The following is a 19,041-nucleotide window of genomic DNA, read 5'->3' on the forward strand; positions in this document are numbered from 1 at the left end:
CTGAAATTTCTGATTGATCTGAGAGCAATGCATTTTTTTCTCCCTGTTTTTCTCTTATATGAATATTTTTCACATGCATATAGAAGTAAATGAGCAGGTTTTGCACCTTTTATCAATTCAGGCTTTATTTATACATATTGAAAGACTGTTTCTGTCACTCTTGAAGCATTAAGAATTCTAAGATGCCATAACAGGAACCACATTATGGGAGCTTCATAATTTGAAAAGGAGGTGGGCTGGGTGAGTAATATAAAGGCTGCACTGAATTCCACCATTTGTCAATCTCATTCAGTTACAAAAAAATAAAAAACGTTGCCCATCAGATTTTTATCTTTGTAATATATTAGGTGTTTTACAGACTAATTGGCAGTTTATAGTGCAAAGCTTTTCAGATCATATTTGTAAATTGAGAAACCAGTTTGGATCAGGACCTGTCTTGTTCATATGATATACAGTGCTTCAGATAAATTTCTTAAGGTGAGAAAACATTTTAAGTCCTATTGTTCAGAGACCATGTGTATCAAGATTAAACCTGGTGGAAAATTTTATAGTTTATGTTCCATAAGTCTTTAGAAGAATTTACAGAAATGAAAATAAAAAAATTCTGACATTAATAATAGCTGTGCTACTTGGTGCTGCTGCAGCCTGTAATCTAAAACTCTGGTTCTTCTTTTGCTAGTTTGCGTAGCATAAGAGAGAGAGTAATATGGAAGGTAACAGGAAGAAGGTTAAATTAATGGATTTCTCTGTAGAACTTTCTTTAAAATGCTGTTTCCATGTCAGGCAATGAAATATTTATGAAATATTTTTCCTCTGGGTCTCTTAAATAAACACAAGGCAATTGTGTAGCAAGAAATAAATTCATCGATTGAATCCTGCTTTCCTGATAGCAAATTGTCTGCAGATATATTTATACACTTGTTAGCTGTTCTAACTTTGGTTTTATGTGAACAAGTTTGAATAGCTTTTGAGAATGTATTTGAATATGTAGGTTATTCATATTAATAGCAAGTCATGGTTTGATACTGGAATTTCTTACTGTGTTTCTGGGTCTGTTTGTGTCAGTCTGTGATTATTTTTTTTCCCTCTACATTTTGCTTAGGCTATTTTATATTACATCTGGATTCATTCTGTTTAGCTGGAGGATGTGGATTATGACCATGGCTTATTAAAACATACACAGTTTATTAAACATAAAAATACTGTGAAACATCTTGAGGATTACTTTCATTTTATACACTTATATATTGGGAAATTAAAGGGTAGATTTTACCAGTTGCAAGTTATTAGAGTGTCTGAGTCTCCAAATTCTAATTTCATAACAAAATATTTTAAATTGTTTGTTGACAGATTGAGAGATTAATAATAAATAGCTATAGCTTAATGTCAGAGAAGAGCATTTCTAATGCAACAGCAAGTGTAGGCATAAATGCAACAGATGATAGGCACTTTTATCAAAATGTACATTTCTCTCAAATACTGCCCATATTTTTACTGGTGCAAATTGATGCAACATTTTTTTCCCTAGTAAGTATGGAAGAGATGGAGATTTTAGTTTATAGAAGTTAGCCATCACTCTGCTTTTAATACATTAGTGGGAAAATAAATTTGTGAAGCTGCCTTGCGTTATGTACACTTGTGGAAACAGACTGCAGTTTATCTCTGTTACTAATGTGCAGGTCAACATGCTTGTTGGGCAAGTGTTCTTTTCTTTCATTTTGTGAGTGTGAAAAGCAGGACCTTTCTGCGGATAGGGCATTGTTCTCCATATCCATTAACAGATGTCAGCACATGCCTCGGGCAGGGTTAGCAAATACGAGCCACAGAATCACATTCCATCAAGGCTGATGGACTGTGTCTTCTGGGTTAGACACATGGTCAACACATGTTGTTAGAGTCCAGTTCGGACTCTTTAGTAGTACTCCTGCCTGTTGGGGGTTTTTATTATTGTTTTGTTTTGGTTTTGAAGAATTTAAACTCTGAACGGGTTATTTTCTCCCAAATGTGCCTGATTATAAAGCATGTGTTAGTACAGCAGAGATCAGGTAAGACTTTCTTGCTTTTTTAAGAAAGAAAGATTTGCTAATGAATCAGCAAAATGCAGTTTTTCTGGTATAGGCCAGAGGTAGCTGAGGTAGGGTTTGTATTTTCAAGCAAAAGCATGGAATAAAAGATGAAGCTGACATCTTGTGTGCTGTTAGTGTCTAAAGCAGACAAATGGGGAGTCATGTGTGGATGGTATTGATGACCACGTTTAAAAATATGTGAGTAGTAATTACCAGATCTCCTCATTCCACCTCAGATAAAGTGGGATAAATGTTGATGGTGAACTCCAGAGTAGTACTAATGTGAACAGAAGTAATGAGCATGGGTCCATAAATCAACTTAACAAAGAGACTGGCTTCAGCCCAGACATTTTGGATTCACAGTGTGGATAGAGGCTCCAAACACAAATCTCAGGCTGCCTTTAGTATCTGGTTGGGTGTGATGCCTTTCAGATTATGTTACTAGGGTCTTCAACACTGAAGTTTGTCCTGTAAATCTTAGTGATGCCTTTGACGAATAGTAACTCTTCCTTTACCTTCCCCTCCCTCCTTCTCTCTTCATCCATCTATGCAAGTTAAATGCCGACAGCAGTGGAAAATCAATAGCCAGGTAGTGTCTGTAGTCATGGGGATTAAGGCTATCATCGGAGCTGGGACAGCTGAGGATGAGAGCCTGACCTCTTTGGGATCAATGCTGTGACATGTTGTACCCCTTTATCACCCTTATCATCCACAGCATCACTGTGTCATTGAAGCCCCCAAGATGCAATGAGTGTTTCGCTTCAGAAGTTGCCGCAAGAGACATTCTGAGAGAATGGGTGAAAGTCATGTGTGCCAGCTTTGAACAAATTTTACAAATGCAGAGTCTGAGGAAACAGTTTTAATAACAGAATGAAAAATGTCCAGCTTATCGATTAGGAGGTGCAGAATGATGGGAAGTTAAGTGGGTGAGGGTGTTGCAGTACTTGAGAATCTCTGGAGTACTCAGATTTATAGGTGGGAAATAAATGTTGATTTGTTTATTCCCTCCCTCCCTCATATCTACTGAGGGAAGAGCAATTAGTTTCTATTTTTTAATGTTTGCATTATCGTTGAACATAAATCTTTCTGCGGTGCCACCTATAAAAAGTCAATACAGGACGCAGCTGTACAAATAAACACAGTTATGAGTGCAAGGGGGAAATTACTAACAGTAAGTGGAGTAAACACAGTTTTACACAATTTATTTCTTAAAGAGCTCTTAAAGCATAAAAATAAATAAAAGATGTGTCTATACTTTAAATTCAAAGTCATTATTAAATGTCATGTTAAAATTTTTGTTCAGCAATAGAATCAGGAAAAAAAGGTATTTCTGGTCTCTCAGGTTAATGGAATTAACATATGTCATTCAAAGAACTCTTACATTTTAAATAGGGTATATCCCTTTCCCATTTCAAACCTTCTCCTTTCCTCCTGTTTTTTTGCAGGTTATTTTTTTCCCGTGATTCTTCTAATAGAAGGTTCCTCCTTCTGGATGTAGGGTCTCTTTGTTTTGCAAAGGATGTGTTTCAGTCAAGGCACGTCAGAAAGTATTCAACAATTAGGTTTTATTTAAAAAAAAAAAAAAAAAAAAAGAAAGTGGAGTTGTTTGTTTGCTTTTTCCAGAAAGTTAAAGACTTTTACCAGGCTGGTTTTGAGGAGGTTTCTTCGTTCTGGAAGTTAAAAGAATTAAAGGTTGTAAATGTTCACCTGCAGGATAGTATGGGAAAAATGAAGTTCGCGAAAGTGAAGTTTGAGCAGGTGCTTTACCAGTGCCGTAAACCTTGGCCTGTCCTATCTAACAACAGTTTCCACATCAATTGCCTATACAGGGGTAGGTGTTTCTGACATTTCAAAAGGTCTATTTTTTGTATCAGCACAGAATAAAATTAATTATCATGAGTTTGGTATTTTTTGGTCGATTTCTTTTGTTCTGGCCAAACATTCTTTGACTCTTCAGAGCTACTCCGTGCTTAATGAGTTCTTTTCTTTAAAAACCTAAATGCTAGCTCAAACTGATGTGTTTCATGTTTCTTCCCATATTCTAGTCCCTATAGTAGATCACTTGCTTGTCTTATTTAAATAGGCTGTACAAAGTACCAGAGACAATGGTAACTGATCAGAATCCTGTTATTTAACAAAAAACCCAACAAACCAGCCCTCCAAATAGGAAGGCACAATGCCTCTCCTGTACCATTGGCTGCTAAGAAGGGGTAAAGGTGTGAGATTCTCCAGAGAGACAAGCCACGTAAAAATGACACTTTTTCTCATGAAGTCCAGCTTAATGCAGCTCTGTTCTTTCTGATTTTCATTTGTTTTGGGGTTTTTGCTTTTGGACCCATCCAAGTAGTGTGAAAAATCTCCCAGACTGGAGGAACATAGCAGGAATAAAAGGGGAAGGTAGATCTCTGACAGATGCATGTGAAGTGAAATGCAGGGAGATCACTCAGCTCTTTCAAGAAATGTGATAGGCTCTTGCAGCCGGTTGTGAAACAGTAATTTGAAGCCTGATGAACTCTTTCAAGTGCAGGAGCCTGATTCTGCTCAGCTGTGTAATTGTGATGGAAGGGAGCCAGCCGAAAGCAGAGACCTGGGTGCAACCTCTTGGGAGGCTTGTTCCGGCAGAGTGGGTGGGAAAGTAAAACGAAGGTTACAAATAATGTTTCTGTGCCTGATTGATAATGAACTAGTAATAAGTGGCCTTATTATAGTAATAAGTTTCCCATGGAAGCCTGATGATTGCAGAGAAGCTTTAGCTGAGTGTGTGTGACCACATCTTATTTTGATCAGCTGTAGCACAGCAAAGCTGTGTAATTATCATAATCTAACAATTAGCCTGGCATCCTTTCCCAGTGTTTAATTACTCCAATAAATGGTAATTGAATAGAGGACTTAATGACAAGAGAATAAGTTTCTTTCTGCATTGTGTACTTAACTTGCAGTCTTTTCTAGGCATAATTTTTGAATACTGTTTTTTTTTGTTTTTGAACAACAGACTTGATTAGTTGTTTCTCTTTTGTCAGTCAGTATTTTGCTTCCTACATACTGTTTTCTTATGGTGTTTTGAACTTGTCTTAACTTGTGAAACTGTAACCTAAGGACTAAAAAAGGTCATAGACAGCTCCTTTATATTACAGGGTTTTTCTTGTTTGCCTGGTCAGGGTAGCAATATCCTGCTAGAGATCTAAAATGTCACTGGCTTGCTACTGTGAGCAAACCCACTTCTCTTAGCATCTGGAAAATGTTGAGTTTTCTTTTGGTTTGAATAGAGCCAAAATTAAAATAGCTCTTTGATTACTTCATTGTTTGTGCATCAGAATCATTGTTGATGTCAGCAGAGCTATGGGAACAGAGTTTATTAAATGTTGTGACAAAGCCAGTAAAAAGAGCAGAAAAGCATTAAAGAGGTTATTTTTGCATAGCACAGAAATAGCATCTTTTAAATTATCTGCAGTAAAGTGGTACACTTAATCCCACAGCCCCTCAGATAATTAACAACCACAAGATTTCCCCCATCACACATAACAGCTTTAAGTTGGTTCTAAGAAGGGGGCATGGACTGTCTAAATAATAATGAAGCACAAGTTACCCTGCTGTGTTATAGTCACAGCATGTGAGTAAAGCTTGAGATGGTCTAATGCACTTGCCACCTAAACAGAGGCAAAAGCTGTGAGCAAGCTCAGTAGTGTGGAATGGTAAATAACTGACACCATCACATCCTAAAAGCAATTAAAATGTTGTCCTTTTAAAGGATGTTAGCTTTTTCCAGAAAATGTTTGGGGTTTGTGTATTATTACATTTACAAATACCTACTTTATACTCATCTCTCTGTTATTAATAATTTAAACAAATAGTTTTGGAACTAGCTAACAGAAATAAACTTAATTTTCAATCTATGTCTGTATTTTTTCCAGCTGAAGTTTTTCCTCTGTCTAGAGCATTTGTAAGAGATGTTTCTGTTGTCTAATAACATTTAATCTACTGGTGGTTAACCCTTTGTTGGGATACTTACGGGATCTTCTCACCTGGTTGCTTTTTTCATGGTACTTGTAGGAATGGACTTGTCTCTGAGACCTCTCTGTCTCCATTAAATTTAGTTAAAACTGGCTTAGCGGCCCTGAGAGTAAAAAAGGAGGAGCTGAGTGACCAGCAGATACAGGGGTATACACGTGTTGCTTGTAGAAGCCTTTTTTCCTTAGAGAATAGAGCAAGTAACATTTTGCTGTGCTGTTCCTGAAGAACTATGGGTAATTATGGTTTGTATTTACCACAGAACTAAATCAATTCAGTGAATTCTGTTGATGTTGCTTTGCATTTCAGATTATCATTTGAGAGCAAGGCAACTGGCATAAGGCATTCAGCAGTGGCAGTGTCCTCTGGGCACTGGTGTTACTGGCTGTGCAGGCTCCAAGCAGCAGAATTGAAGCCATTTGCATTTGATCTCTTCTGATGCCAGACTGAAGACCAGAATTTTATAAGTCATTGTTAGAGCAGTTATTTGAAGGCTTTTCTGGTTCACAATGAAGCCTTACCACATGCATTTGACAGAACAGACTCCAAATAAAGAAAGGTTGACATAATAAAAGGAAAATTTTCCAGTACGCTTATCTTGAAGTAGAGCATCTGGTGTGTTGATTTTACAGGAAGGGTGATGGAATATAACTAATAAGATTTGTGTGGGAAGCAACAAGCAGAAGTTACTGCAATTTTTTATCTGTCTAAATGATAATGGACAATTAGTGGGTTTTGTGCTGTTCTTAAACTGGATTTTTATTGTGTTCATTCCAAGAAAGGAAGGAAGAGAGAAACCAATAAACAAACAGAATTGTTGTTACTTTCTAAATGTCTGTTTAAATAAATTGTCACTTGTTTCAATGACCAGCAAAGTTACTAAATTAAAGGAGAGCCACAAACGCTTCAGAACCTAACTAATGAAGAGAAGTGTGCACACACTGTGTATTTTCACTTGTGTTAATAGCTAAACAGAATACATAAGGCATTAGTTACTTTGAAAATGTTTTGCTGGTCTTGTATTTCTGCAGTTAAAATTACCATGAAGTTCTTTCTGTACATTCTGAATACCTGGACATTTCATCACTTGAGCACAGAAACGTTCATGTGATTCTCTTTGCTGGAACAAGTATGCAAGTTTTGTATAGCAAGCTGATGTTTGTTCGTTATGGAAATGTTTAGGTTTAAGATTTAGAAGCTACTTAACTATCTGTCTCTGTCTTCAAAATGGCTTTTATAGCCCTACTGCCTAATAGCTAGCTGTATAGTATGCAGGTTTCCAAGACACTGTTCGAATGCCACCTGACACAAAACAAAGGTTACTTACGTTTGAAGAATAGCTATGTTTTTCTGTGTGCAAGCCAGGGTGCATGGACACAAATGACATTATTTGCAAGAAGGTTTGCAGATCCTGTCAGAGTTTTGGAGAAGCCTTTTTGGTTGGTTTCTACCACAACACAATTTTCTGTTATGCAAAATCTAGATAGGACTGATTTCTTCCTCATAGTGGGATTTACATAAAGAATCCCGATTACTGTGTGATTCCAGAAGGACGTGGGAGTCCAGAGGAGGATCTGCCAGAACAGGACAAAGACCTAACTGAGAAAAGGAAAAGAACATCAGTAGCATTACTACAGAGTGTAGGAAAGCATGCCTTCTATTCTGAACAGAACTGGAAAAAGGCACAAACTTATTAAAGATTAAATGCAGTCAATAGAAGATCTGCTATTCCCGTCATCTCTACAAATATATCTGTTAACAGATTCCACCTTCCCTCTACATGTTGTGTTCCTCAACATATGTAGGTGGCTAAACATTGATAAATGCTTTCATTTGAAGTGGAACTTTTGTTTCACTCTAATACCTGACATTACACTACTAATAAGAGATTTTCAGCCTGTAAATGTTAAGTGGTTTCCTCTCGGATGTGGTTGAAAAATCTTGGAAATGTGTTTCTGAAGTGTTTCCTTTAATAGCTTTGAGGAGTCTGATCAGATGAGTTTTTTTGTGAGTTACTCATGGCCATTGCTTGCCTTTCTGTTCAGGTTGGAGGCCTTTGTGTTTCCTCTTTGAGAAGGTAAATACAACACACTGCCTTGTAGCTGCAGAAATGAGAATAGACTCTCAGTTCAGTCCAAGAGGCACGCTGGAGATTTTGTAGCCTCTTTTGGAAAAATAAAATTAGTTCTACATCTCTTCAGTACACATGCTGAGGTTTTGATTACTGACTTATTTAAGGTATTACAAGAGGGGAAATAAATACCTGCTTTCTGCTTCTTAATTAGCTAATAACATTTTTTCAGTATTACTGTTACTATACAGAGTGAAGTCTCTTCACTCAGAACTGCGTGATAAAATACCTGGGTACATGTTTTTCCTGGAGCAGGTTCACTGATGTGCCAGCAATATCGGCTAAAGGCCAGTTAGATCCCATAAAATATGCACCATCGTCTTCCTATTTTAGACATGTAAATGTAAACTTTCTGGCCATGGCGAATGACTGTGGAATGAAAATACTGAGAGAGCAGAGGAGGGAAGAACACTGGGATGAAAAGGACTTGGTTCTGTACTTCACCCTCAGATCTGCTTTGCAGGCAGCCCTTGCTTCTTACTTTCCCCGTGTTTGATAGGCAAGGGTGTGCTGGGGCAAATGAAGACACTCAGCTGCTTCAGCACTTAGGGAACCAGAAATAGGAATGAATCTATTAAAATACCAGTGATCAAAGAGGACAACTGTGTTGTGGTTTTGTTTGTTTAGCAAGAATACTGTAGGGGACTTTGCCAAAAAGGAGTCAGATGAACTCTTTGTTTGCAGTATTGGGTAGAACAACTCACTGGTGCAGATTACAAGTTTGATTTCATTGCTAATACATATTTAAGGTGTGATGACAAATTTAGTTGTCCATCTCTGTGTATTTATCATCCTCATTATCATAGACAGTGTGGTTGGATTCTTCCCTTCAAATTCAGCTATTTACAGTACAGACTCAGTCTGGGAAATGTCTGCCTAGACTCTCCTTTTGGTTGAATGAGAGAAATAGCTGCTTCTGGAGTGTGATACACTTCTGGAGTGTACATTCCAGTGTACCTTGGGCCTGAATAGGCCAGATGAATTGGACTTGAGAAGTGCCTGTTTCTCTCCATTCACTTAAAGAGAATGTGGAGAAGCAGTTCATATAAGGTTATTTGTGTTCTAAAGGTCTAATGTTTAGGAGACCGCTCTGATCCCGAAAGTCTAGAATTATGTCAGTGTAGCTCTGGAAGCATATAGATTCTGTCACAAAACTGTAACTGGGCGTTACTGTGAAGGCATAGAGTCATAGAAGAGGTAACTTTGAGAATCACTTGAGAAATCACTTGAGAAAACTGTCATCTGCATGGTTAAAAAAAAGCGCGCGCACTCACACACACACACACATAAATATATGTTCATTTTTACATACTTAAACTGTAATTTAAAAAAATAAAAAGATATATAATTGCCAGAATCTGTCTTTCCTATTCATAACTTATAAGATACTCTTTTTCATTACCTGTAAGAAATGGCATACTGTTAATTGATACAGAGAACAGACACCAATTTGAAAACAATACATTTTTGCAAATGTATTAAGACAGTATCTGTTCAGGTGACAGGTTTTGAAAGCACTGGAGTACAAAAATATGTTTTTAACTAATGATTTAGATAAATGTGAATTCTCTTGGAAGAACTGTGGTTCAGAGAGACTTTTCCATGTTACAGAATGGAACCATGAGTCTGTGCACTGGCTGAAGTTATACAGATATATCATGCTTTGATGCGTGTTCAGTTTTTCCCCTTTAAAAAGCTGTTTTATTGAATTTAAATTATTGTAGGGATATGAAAAGGTGTAGTTTGCTCTGAATTTATCCTTGGAGGGCCAGCAGATCATTGCTTTTTCTCTGCAATTAGATAGAAGGAGCCAGATGGCAGATTTCAAGCCCATCAGGTGTTTAAAATATGCCCTTCAGCTAAAAAGAAGTATTATAGTTAAATCTGTCATGGCCTTTTTATTGCTCTGTGGTACACTTGACAACTGCAGCCATGAAAGGGAAAAGCTACAAGTAGCCCAGTCAGCCTGAAGTGGAGTAGGTCAGTGGTTGGTTTCTTTGGCTGCCCCAGGGAGTTTGATAGACGTACAGACCTGGTTTATGGAATCATTAAATCCATCATGGTATAAGCTCCCATGGAGGCAGTGAATTTGTTCCCGTAGTTCTTACCATATACTATGGTAGGCATTAGAGAAGTAATATAAGTCAAACGTGGAGGGGAGGAAAAAAGACACCCCAACAAAACAAGAATCCCACATCTCTAAGGACTCCTCAGTAATAACAGTAATAATAAAGTGCATCTGGGCTGGTACCTTGCGCTGCATTTCTCAACTGACACTCATTCAGAACTGTCACATTAGGCTGAGTGCTGATAATTCATATCCCAGAATCCTTTTATCTGTACAGAGCAATGTCTCTATGTGTACTTTTGGCAAAGGAGATGCACTGCTTTTCAAATATCTTTGAAAAGCAGTACAGGCTTTTCTTTGCATCTTGACGAACTGCTGCTAATCATGAAGAAAGAGTAAACCTGTTTGTGCTCTTGTAGTAACTGTAAGTACTTGCAGTCAAATCAGCTTTTAGCACAGGGGTGATTACTGCCTGGTTCAGAGAAGAGGATACGTTTGGGTTATTGATTTGCGTGGATATGTAGATGTTTATGTAGACAGTGATTTGGGGGGGCTGATACAGTTTTGGTTTCTTTGCTTCTTGCTTTTTTCTCCAATTAAAAAAAAATCAAAAACAAACCCACAAACAAATAAAGCAGCCACTTTGTTTCTTTGTTTATTCAATAAACCATAGAGAAGGATAGCCTATAACTTGGTGTGCATTAGGAAGAGACTAATTTTGTATGAGAAGAGAGCAAAACCTTTATCCATAAGGCCATGTGATCATAGTCCTGCATAAGCAGTCTCTGATAGCTCTGGTGAATTGTAAGGGTTCTTTTCGAGCGTGAATGTGCATGGCTGGAGCGAAATGAAATGCCATTAGTGATGCCCCTTCTATGAGAATGTTACCCTGCAAAAAGGTCATGCTGAGTTAACTGTGCTTACATTTGAACTCTTCCTGTGATTTCAGATTCCAGCAGGGTGACTACCACATCGATGTGTGCATCAATGACTACCTGGATGTGTTCTGCCCTCACTATGAAGACTCGGTGCCAGAAGATAAGACTGAACGCTACGTTCTGTACATGGTGAACTTCGATGGCTACAGCTCCTGCGATCACACCTCAAAAGGGTTCAAGAGGTGGGAGTGTAACCGGCCGCATTCCCCGAATGGACCGTTGAAGTTCTCAGAAAAGTTCCAGCTCTTCACGCCCTTCTCGCTGGGGTTTGAGTTCAGGCCAGGCCGGGAATATTTCTACATCTGTGAGTATACAGAGATTTACCACTGTTGCACAGCAAGTGCTAATTTTTCACCTATGCTCTGTGGAAATATAGAGGGCCAAACAGTATATAATGCAGATGTCTTACAGAGAATGCAGGTTTAATGATCCCCAGATACATTAGCTAGGAATCTAGCTAGTGAAAATGAGATTAAATCACAGCTTCTTTTCTCACATGAAATAGCATGTCAGCCTGTTCACTGAACTGTGGCTGACTTTTAAAGCAAAATGCATTATTACATTTATTCTAGAACTCTGAGGTGGAGGAGGAGGGAGCAAAAAGGGTAGGATGGAAGCTGTCCCCTAACATGAGGAAAAATAATTAATCCTTTGCATGTGAAATTCCTGGATTTTCTTATTTGCTCAGATGAAATACTCTTGTCTCTGTAATATTTACCACCCAAGGAAAGTGAGGTCTGTGTGGTTTGTAAGTGGTATGGCTGCTGATGTCAGTAGTCCAGCAGTATTTAAAGTTGTAGTTTCTTAGGGTAAATATTCCTAGCATCAAGCCAAGTGGCTCCTTTTTCCTTCCTTCCTTTTTTTCCCCCCTCTTTTTCTCAGACAAACTGTTTCTGTCAGTGTGGATGATGTGGGGTGCTGTGGAAGCAGGTGGCAGGCAGGGGAGTGTGAATGGGCTCACACACCTTCATGCCCGCTCCCCAAAGCAATGGGGAGCACCCTCCCAAAAGGAGATGCAGGATAATGGCTGGGACTAAGGAAGTAAAAACATCAGGAGGTTAAAAACCCAGTGGGTTGAGCTAACTGATTCCCTGACCCCACCATGCAGTTGAAATACTGCTTCAGCTGTCTCGTTTGTTTAATCCTCCAACAAAGATCTTATTTCATCAGTTTGTTTTGTACCTGAATGTTCCATTCCTAACAAGTTTCGACTGCTCCAGCAATATATTTTTTCTGCTTTTAGTGTTAGACTAGAGAGTTGAAAGCTTTAGACAGACTGTAGATCCCAATAAATATTGCCTTCATATGTGTAGCTGGCCTTTCTACTCTGAAACAGTCGTTCCAGCTCATTTCACCAGAGAAACTGAGTATGTATGATCCCTGGTTTCAGCCTCATTTCTTCAGCATTGAGATTTTTCTTTTCCCTTTCTAAATCTACAGGGAAATACATTCCTAGTGGATATTTTTCCACTCATTTCTTTTTCTTCCAACAAATAAAAACCTCTACTGTTCAGCGTCAGAACAGTGCCTTGTTCTTGTGCTGAAGCACAATGATAATAATAATAATAATATTTAAAAAAATAAAAAGCAAATTGTAATGTTACTTTAAACTGTTTCTTTAATATGGTCATGAGAAATCATGTAAAGATATCAGAGTTAAGTGGATAATAAATCTGTACTGTGTATGCCCAGTCCTTCTTGTGTCATCACGAAAGCTTCCCATTAACTTCAACAGTTTTGTATCTTTCAAAACTCCAAAATCTGGCTCCACGGGAACACTGGATTTTTTTTGTGTTTGTTTTTGGTTTTCTGGTTTAGTTTGGGGTTTTTTTTATTCAGTTTCTCAGCATCATCAGTAAATCAAGCAGGAATACTTAACCTAAGGAATGCAGTCTTTACCATCACACAGTTGCAATAAAATGTAGAACAGGGATGGCATCAGTAGCTGCAAGTATTTAAAAAAAAATGGTTATCTAAATTTTAAAAAAGGAAAAAAGAGAAATAAAGGTGAAAACCAAACGTGAAAGTGAAGGAAAAAAATATAAGAAATCTCAGCTGTCTAGCTAATAGCTTTATTGTTAGAACGTACAAAATCCATTGACCTCTCAAGCAAGACGTTATTATTCAAATATACCCAGGTTGCTTATGCCTGGTATTCCTCATTTGTGGTTCAACTCAATATTTCACTAAGAATCATTATATGTCTTCTGTAACATTCATTTAACTAAGTCATTTAACTGTCAGGGTCTCCCTTCAAAATAATTCTTCCAAAGTGCTTTAAAATATGAAGAGCTTTATGATACTCAACTGTGTTTAGATGGAATTTTTTTTTTTTAATGGAAGGTAAAATAGCAAAAAATTAGCAGCAAGGAGATGTTCATTTAGTAGTAGCTTATTGGCCTGGTATTCACTGAAATTAAATTTTCAGAGACACAAAAGCATTTTTCCTCCTTTTCTGTAGTTTAAGTATTTTTTGCCTTCATCCTTCACTCTGCTGAGGACGCTAACATGATGAGCAATGCAGCAGTTGCAGGGAAGCACTGTACACTAAGTTAACAATTAAATGCAGTCCTTCTCAGGGGAGAATTACCCATCCTGGAAAGTTTTTCTCTTAATTTGTGCTGAAGAAACAAGATGGTGAAATGTTGTTCCTTGTTTCTTCATCAAAATGGGAAGCAGGCTCTAGTCCAGGCTACAGAGACTGCCTTTGTTACCTGCCTGTATCTGCATGTTAAAGAAACTACTGCTTAGCCAAGGAAGGTTTCCTTTCCTTTCTTCTGCAGATCTGAAACCTTTGCCCTCTCTGTAGGAGAGGGGGAAGGCAGACTATGTTGCATCAGTCTGGTATATATTCTATTTAAGGGTTACAAATACATCATGTAGTCCAGACCTCTGGAAACACAGAAATATTAAGTGGTTGGTTAGGTATTTATCTTAATTACTGTCTGTTTGGTGCTTTTTCAAAATCTTCGCAGTTTACCTTTTAAGGATGTGACTTGCCTCTCTTGCTTCCATTATTTTCAGAAAATGCAATCATTTGAGAACAATCACTGTCTCTTTTTCTGAACCATTGGTTTTGAAAATGCCACTTTTCTTTGTGATGTCATCACTCAGATGAACTTGGATCTCCCTTCTTTGCATGTTCATTCTAGGAAAATACAAGGGAAAGAAAATCTATCTTTCTGATATCAAATTTACGTTGAAAAAGCAAATTCAGCGTTGCAGATATGCAATCAACAAGTACTGACTAAGTTTACTTTTGAAGGAAGAAAAGGTTATTAAATATTTACAGAGAAATTTTTAACTTTTATTTAGTTAGGGAGTGCACAGTGGAAGGCTGGGGAAAGTAAATAATAGATCATGACCTGAAGTCTCAATTTCTACTTAGTTCTTAGCAGGTGTTCACCTCAGGTTAGTGTATGTTAGCCTGAAAACAGACAAAATAGTATTCCTACTGAAACAGAAGCAAATGTTACATAGAGAAAGCAGAAACTAAATACTTAGTGGTTTGACAGTGATTTTAATGTCGTTTGGAAGGGAAAATAAGTTTGGGTATGCAGGTTAAGGTGGGGTACTGTGCAAGTGGAGATGAACACAAAAGCAAGGAAGGGGAAAAAAATAAGATCCTAAAATGTATAATTTTATATAATTCAAAATGAGGGTATAATTTTCATTACTTTAACTTAATTACAAGTGTTTTATTTTTATTAATGTGCTAAGTATTAAATAAAATACCAGTAACAACTTAGCAAATATATATCAGAGCTGTTGAAATAAAAAAATGAAGACACGGCTAGAACCAGACTCGTTCAGATTACTGTAGAATCCTGACCACAGTTTCCGAACAAAGTTCCTGTGTTGATTTATGATAGACCACATTCTCTTTCCTTGAAAGCAATGTATCATTGGTGTAGTGTCAGAAGTTGTACTAATATTAATCAGTAGCATATGCTTTTCTCTGAGCGATCAGTCTGGTTATTCCATCAAAGAATTCAGTATTTCACATGATTTATCCTTAAGAAATCTATGGTGGTTTTATAATCTTTTCCTCCAAGATTTTATATGTATTGTTTATTTAATCATTTGATCACTGTGAATATTGTCATTTATATATGCTTACACCCTTACACCAGGTAGGTTTGCTGTTCTTCACAATCCTCTTGCTGCTCTCCTGTTCTCTGCAAGACCTTGAAGGTTTTTGCTAGCAGTTAGCAGACTTTACATGTAATTTATCTAAATATAACTTAAGTGGTTCTTTCTCCATTCTTATGGAGAAAAGAGCTCCTTTCATCTTTTAAAAATCCTGTTGTCTTATCTGTGTCTTATTTGTGTAACCTTTTTTGTTACTGTTTGTTTTCTAGTTTTAATTCATGCATGTATCTTTCTGATTTTATTTCAAAATGCTTATGCTGTTTCTTTGACTTGCCTTTAATGATGTGTCATTATCACTGTATCTTTGTTGTCACTATTTCTTTTCATGAAGCTTCTGACTGTCAATTCAGGAAGCTTTTGTTGAAACCATATTGCTCCTGACCACACCAGGATAGTATACTTTTACGATTTGAATTTAATTATGGTCATAAATAATATTCTTAATCATTCTTAAATTTGTGATTAAATTTAGAAACTGAGTTTGTAAAGTTGTACCTAAAGTTGTACATAACACTTCTTCTTAATAACATCCAGCTCTTCTGTACTCCTTTTTCTCATAGAATACACTCCCAGGGAACCTATTCCTTTGATTTTCTTAATGTTTGCCTTTGTTCCTCATCATCCTTGTTTCTCTGCGCTAATTCCTTCATTTCCTGAAATTTCTCTTAACCTCCTGAGGGCTTTTATTCAAATGACATTCTACCCTGATGGTCTTAGCTGCCGCTTGTATAGGAGAATTTGTGATTTTCATAATTTCAGATATAAAATTATCTCTCTTCTGTTAGCTTGTTCCATCTCTGAGACTGGAAGTTGTCCTCACCATGTTCCAAAAATTGTGGGACTGTTTGAATCCTGGTCTCATTTTTCTTTAACAGCTGCCAGGTAGTTGGACCATCTCTCTGCAACCATCTTCACACCTCTGGAGGCTTCTCTGGTTTGAAAGATCTTAAGGAAAAAACAGTAGTAGAAAAAAGTGTTTATAATACTTCCTTTCTTCTTACTTTTGCCTATTAATTAGGTAGTTAGTGTTTAACCTATTAATAAGGTCTTTGGCTGAACTGTTGTTGAGACAGTAACAGTCTCTGGTGACAGTTAAGCTGAGGTTACTCTCTCTGCCGTGTTTCTGAGTGCGGGTTTGTGTTGAGTGTGCTGTTATTTTTCTTCAGCAGTTTCTCTGTCCTGTGCAATTCCATGTTTCATTGTCAGGTTAATTTTTGGGGAGGGCTACTGGCTTTTTGTCTCAAAGCTGTAAGCCTATTTTAAAATTGTTATCATCAAGTTGCCTTGTTCCTATTCCCTCCTTTCGACCTGAGATGCTTGCAGTAGAACTGAAATGCTTTCTTTAGGTGGCCTAGCCACTGAATTCCTGGAGATGAGGGATGACATGAAACCACCACTGCTTGGTGGAGGTTGTAGTAAAGGTTTTTGGTTAGTAATGAAGAATTTTTCACAGAATTTAGAAGTCTAACTCACAGGGAGGAACTGCACATATCCCTATACAACTCAGCCATTAGCATAGGAAGAGCACTGTCCACTTTTTATGGAAATTAACACAGACCAAACAAAAGCTTTCAATGACTAAGAACCTGGAATAGCTTCCCAGATTGCAAGCTTGGCCGTTATTCTTTTAGGATTGGTTTGGTATAGCAAGAATTAAGAAAGGGGACTTTGTAGAGGTAAGGATGAATAGATTGTGATACTATATGGGAGAAAACTACTGAGAAATCTTTACCCTGTAGTTTGTTAACAGTTACTAGGTATTTTTCATGTGCTCAAAGAGTGGTATCAAACAGCTGCATAGAGCTCATTGCTCTTGCTCAAGCACCAGCTTAATATTAGCAGATATCAATGTTTTGCATGAACAGGCACAGTGCACTGTAAGATGATTATTTGACTTAGGTATCTTTGCATGTTTGCCAGAGGTTTACTTTGATGTAATGGGAGCACAAAACAGAAAGATTGTGAACTCTAATCTTGACCTATCAGAAAAGGTAAATGTGAGTCCCACCCAAAAAACCTACACTTTTCTTTTTTCATCCTGTTATAGACCTGGAAATCTGGCTTTTTCAGAACCATTTGTTGCTGTCTGAGTGCATAAGTCTAGTATTTCTCAGGTTTTGAATCTGACTTATTTGAGGAAATTCGTGCTGGAAAAGGAGATAATGTAAAGAAACCAATGTGACTACTCAGTTGCATCCTGGAGAGTATTAGAATCAATCAAGGGTTATTGTAGACAGTTTGGTTAATGGTTAGGTTATTTACTTTTTTTTGAGGAAGTCAGCTGTGACTTTTTTATTGTATCCCAGCTGGGGTAGCACAGTAATATTTAACTAGTAATACTCTAGAAACAGGGCGGTTTGGGGTTTTTTTTGCATCCATCACTTAGAATATATGATTTCTCTGTAAGCAGTCATACCGGTGAAGGCAAATTTCTTAACCACCAACCTGACCTTGGCATAAGTGCCAAATTACACCATCCTGGAAATTCGAAGAAAGCACGGTGGATGTTTTATCAATGCATTTACCAATGTAAATGAAAAGACACTGTCAGCCTGATTTTAAAGTTGCCTGTATGTAAAGGAGAATTGCTCCTTGATGTTCACCAGTGTACCTAATACTGATTCTTCTTCAGAGTGTCCTTAGAGCTGTGGGGAAGTAATTAGTTTCCATTTTAATGGCAATACTCTCTATTTCTGGGAGTTTCTGTTCTTCCATTTGTAGTTATGATAAAGACTGGACATCTCTTGCAATCACCCATTGTGTACCTTGTGTATCTGCTTGTTCAGGCAGTTGGTCATTTTGTATACATCTAACAAACGCTACTTGTCCCAAGAAGTCCTTGGCTAAATCTGTATTTGGCATCTTGATCAATACCCATGGTACCGTTTTCTGTAGGACAAAATAAGACAATCCATACATGAAAACAGATTATTTTGCTTTTTCCACTGAGCACAGTCTGCAATTGTATGAGAAGATCTTTCAGCAAAACCCCTATTTGTGTGGGGTTTTTCCCTCATATCAATAACTTATATGCTGTAAAAGGCCTGCTTTGCATCTTGCTACACCCCCCCCACACACACACACACACACACCCCCGCCAATCTGCCAATACTGGGACTCAAAGTCAAAAATTTGGCTTTGGGCAAAGTTTGGACTTTAGCTCTAGAAAGTTGTGCAAGTTCTAGAGACAGGAGTAGAGCAGATTGATGGTAAATCTTGTCATACCATGTTCAGCTTATACTGGGGGCAGTGGAGTCACTGTATTTACTCCATAGGCTAAACTTCTGTTAAAAATTGTTTCTACTCATGGAAAGGCTGACTTAAGTAGCAGATCTTTTGCTTTGAAAGTGAAGACTGGATTTGTCTTTCAGCAAGTGAAAAAAGGCCGTCTGTCTTCAATTCAGCAGGCGTTAGTTAATGCGGGCACTGCTGATGTTTGTGTTTTCTCATTGCATTTTGAAGACACAAGGTCAGAAGATCCCTTTTGGAACTCTCTCTCTCTAGACATCCTGGTTTGCAGCAAAAGCTAAAAAATGAAGGTTAACTACAGAACATTATTAAAAGATGCTGAGGGAATTACAAACATTTTTAGTGTGTTAATTGCACTTTTCTTTTGGGGAAACATTGTTTATTGCTGGGTCCCCCATTAACCTTTCAGTCAAGATCCGATCAGCATAA

At 37.5% G+C, this 19,041-nt stretch overlaps 1 protein-coding gene across 2 annotated transcripts in view; it reads left to right on the top strand.

Annotated features, from left to right (window-relative positions):
* EFNA5 (ephrin A5) overlaps positions 1-19,041 on the top strand; it is a 207,273-nt gene that overhangs the window by 159,912 nt on the left and 28,320 nt on the right. For both annotated transcript variants that reach the window (XM_075740334.1, XM_075740335.1), the window contains one exon: positions 11,223-11,515. In XM_075740334.1, coding sequence (XP_075596449.1) covers positions 11,223-11,515 — 293 coding nt within the window. The remainder of the gene's footprint in view (positions 1-11,222; positions 11,516-19,041) is intronic.

Source organism: Balearica regulorum, chromosome Z (assembly GCF_011004875.1).
Source record: "Balearica regulorum gibbericeps isolate bBalReg1 chromosome Z, bBalReg1.pri, whole genome shotgun sequence".
In the NCBI taxonomy this organism is placed as follows: Eukaryota; Metazoa; Chordata; class Aves; order Gruiformes; family Gruidae; genus Balearica; species Balearica regulorum.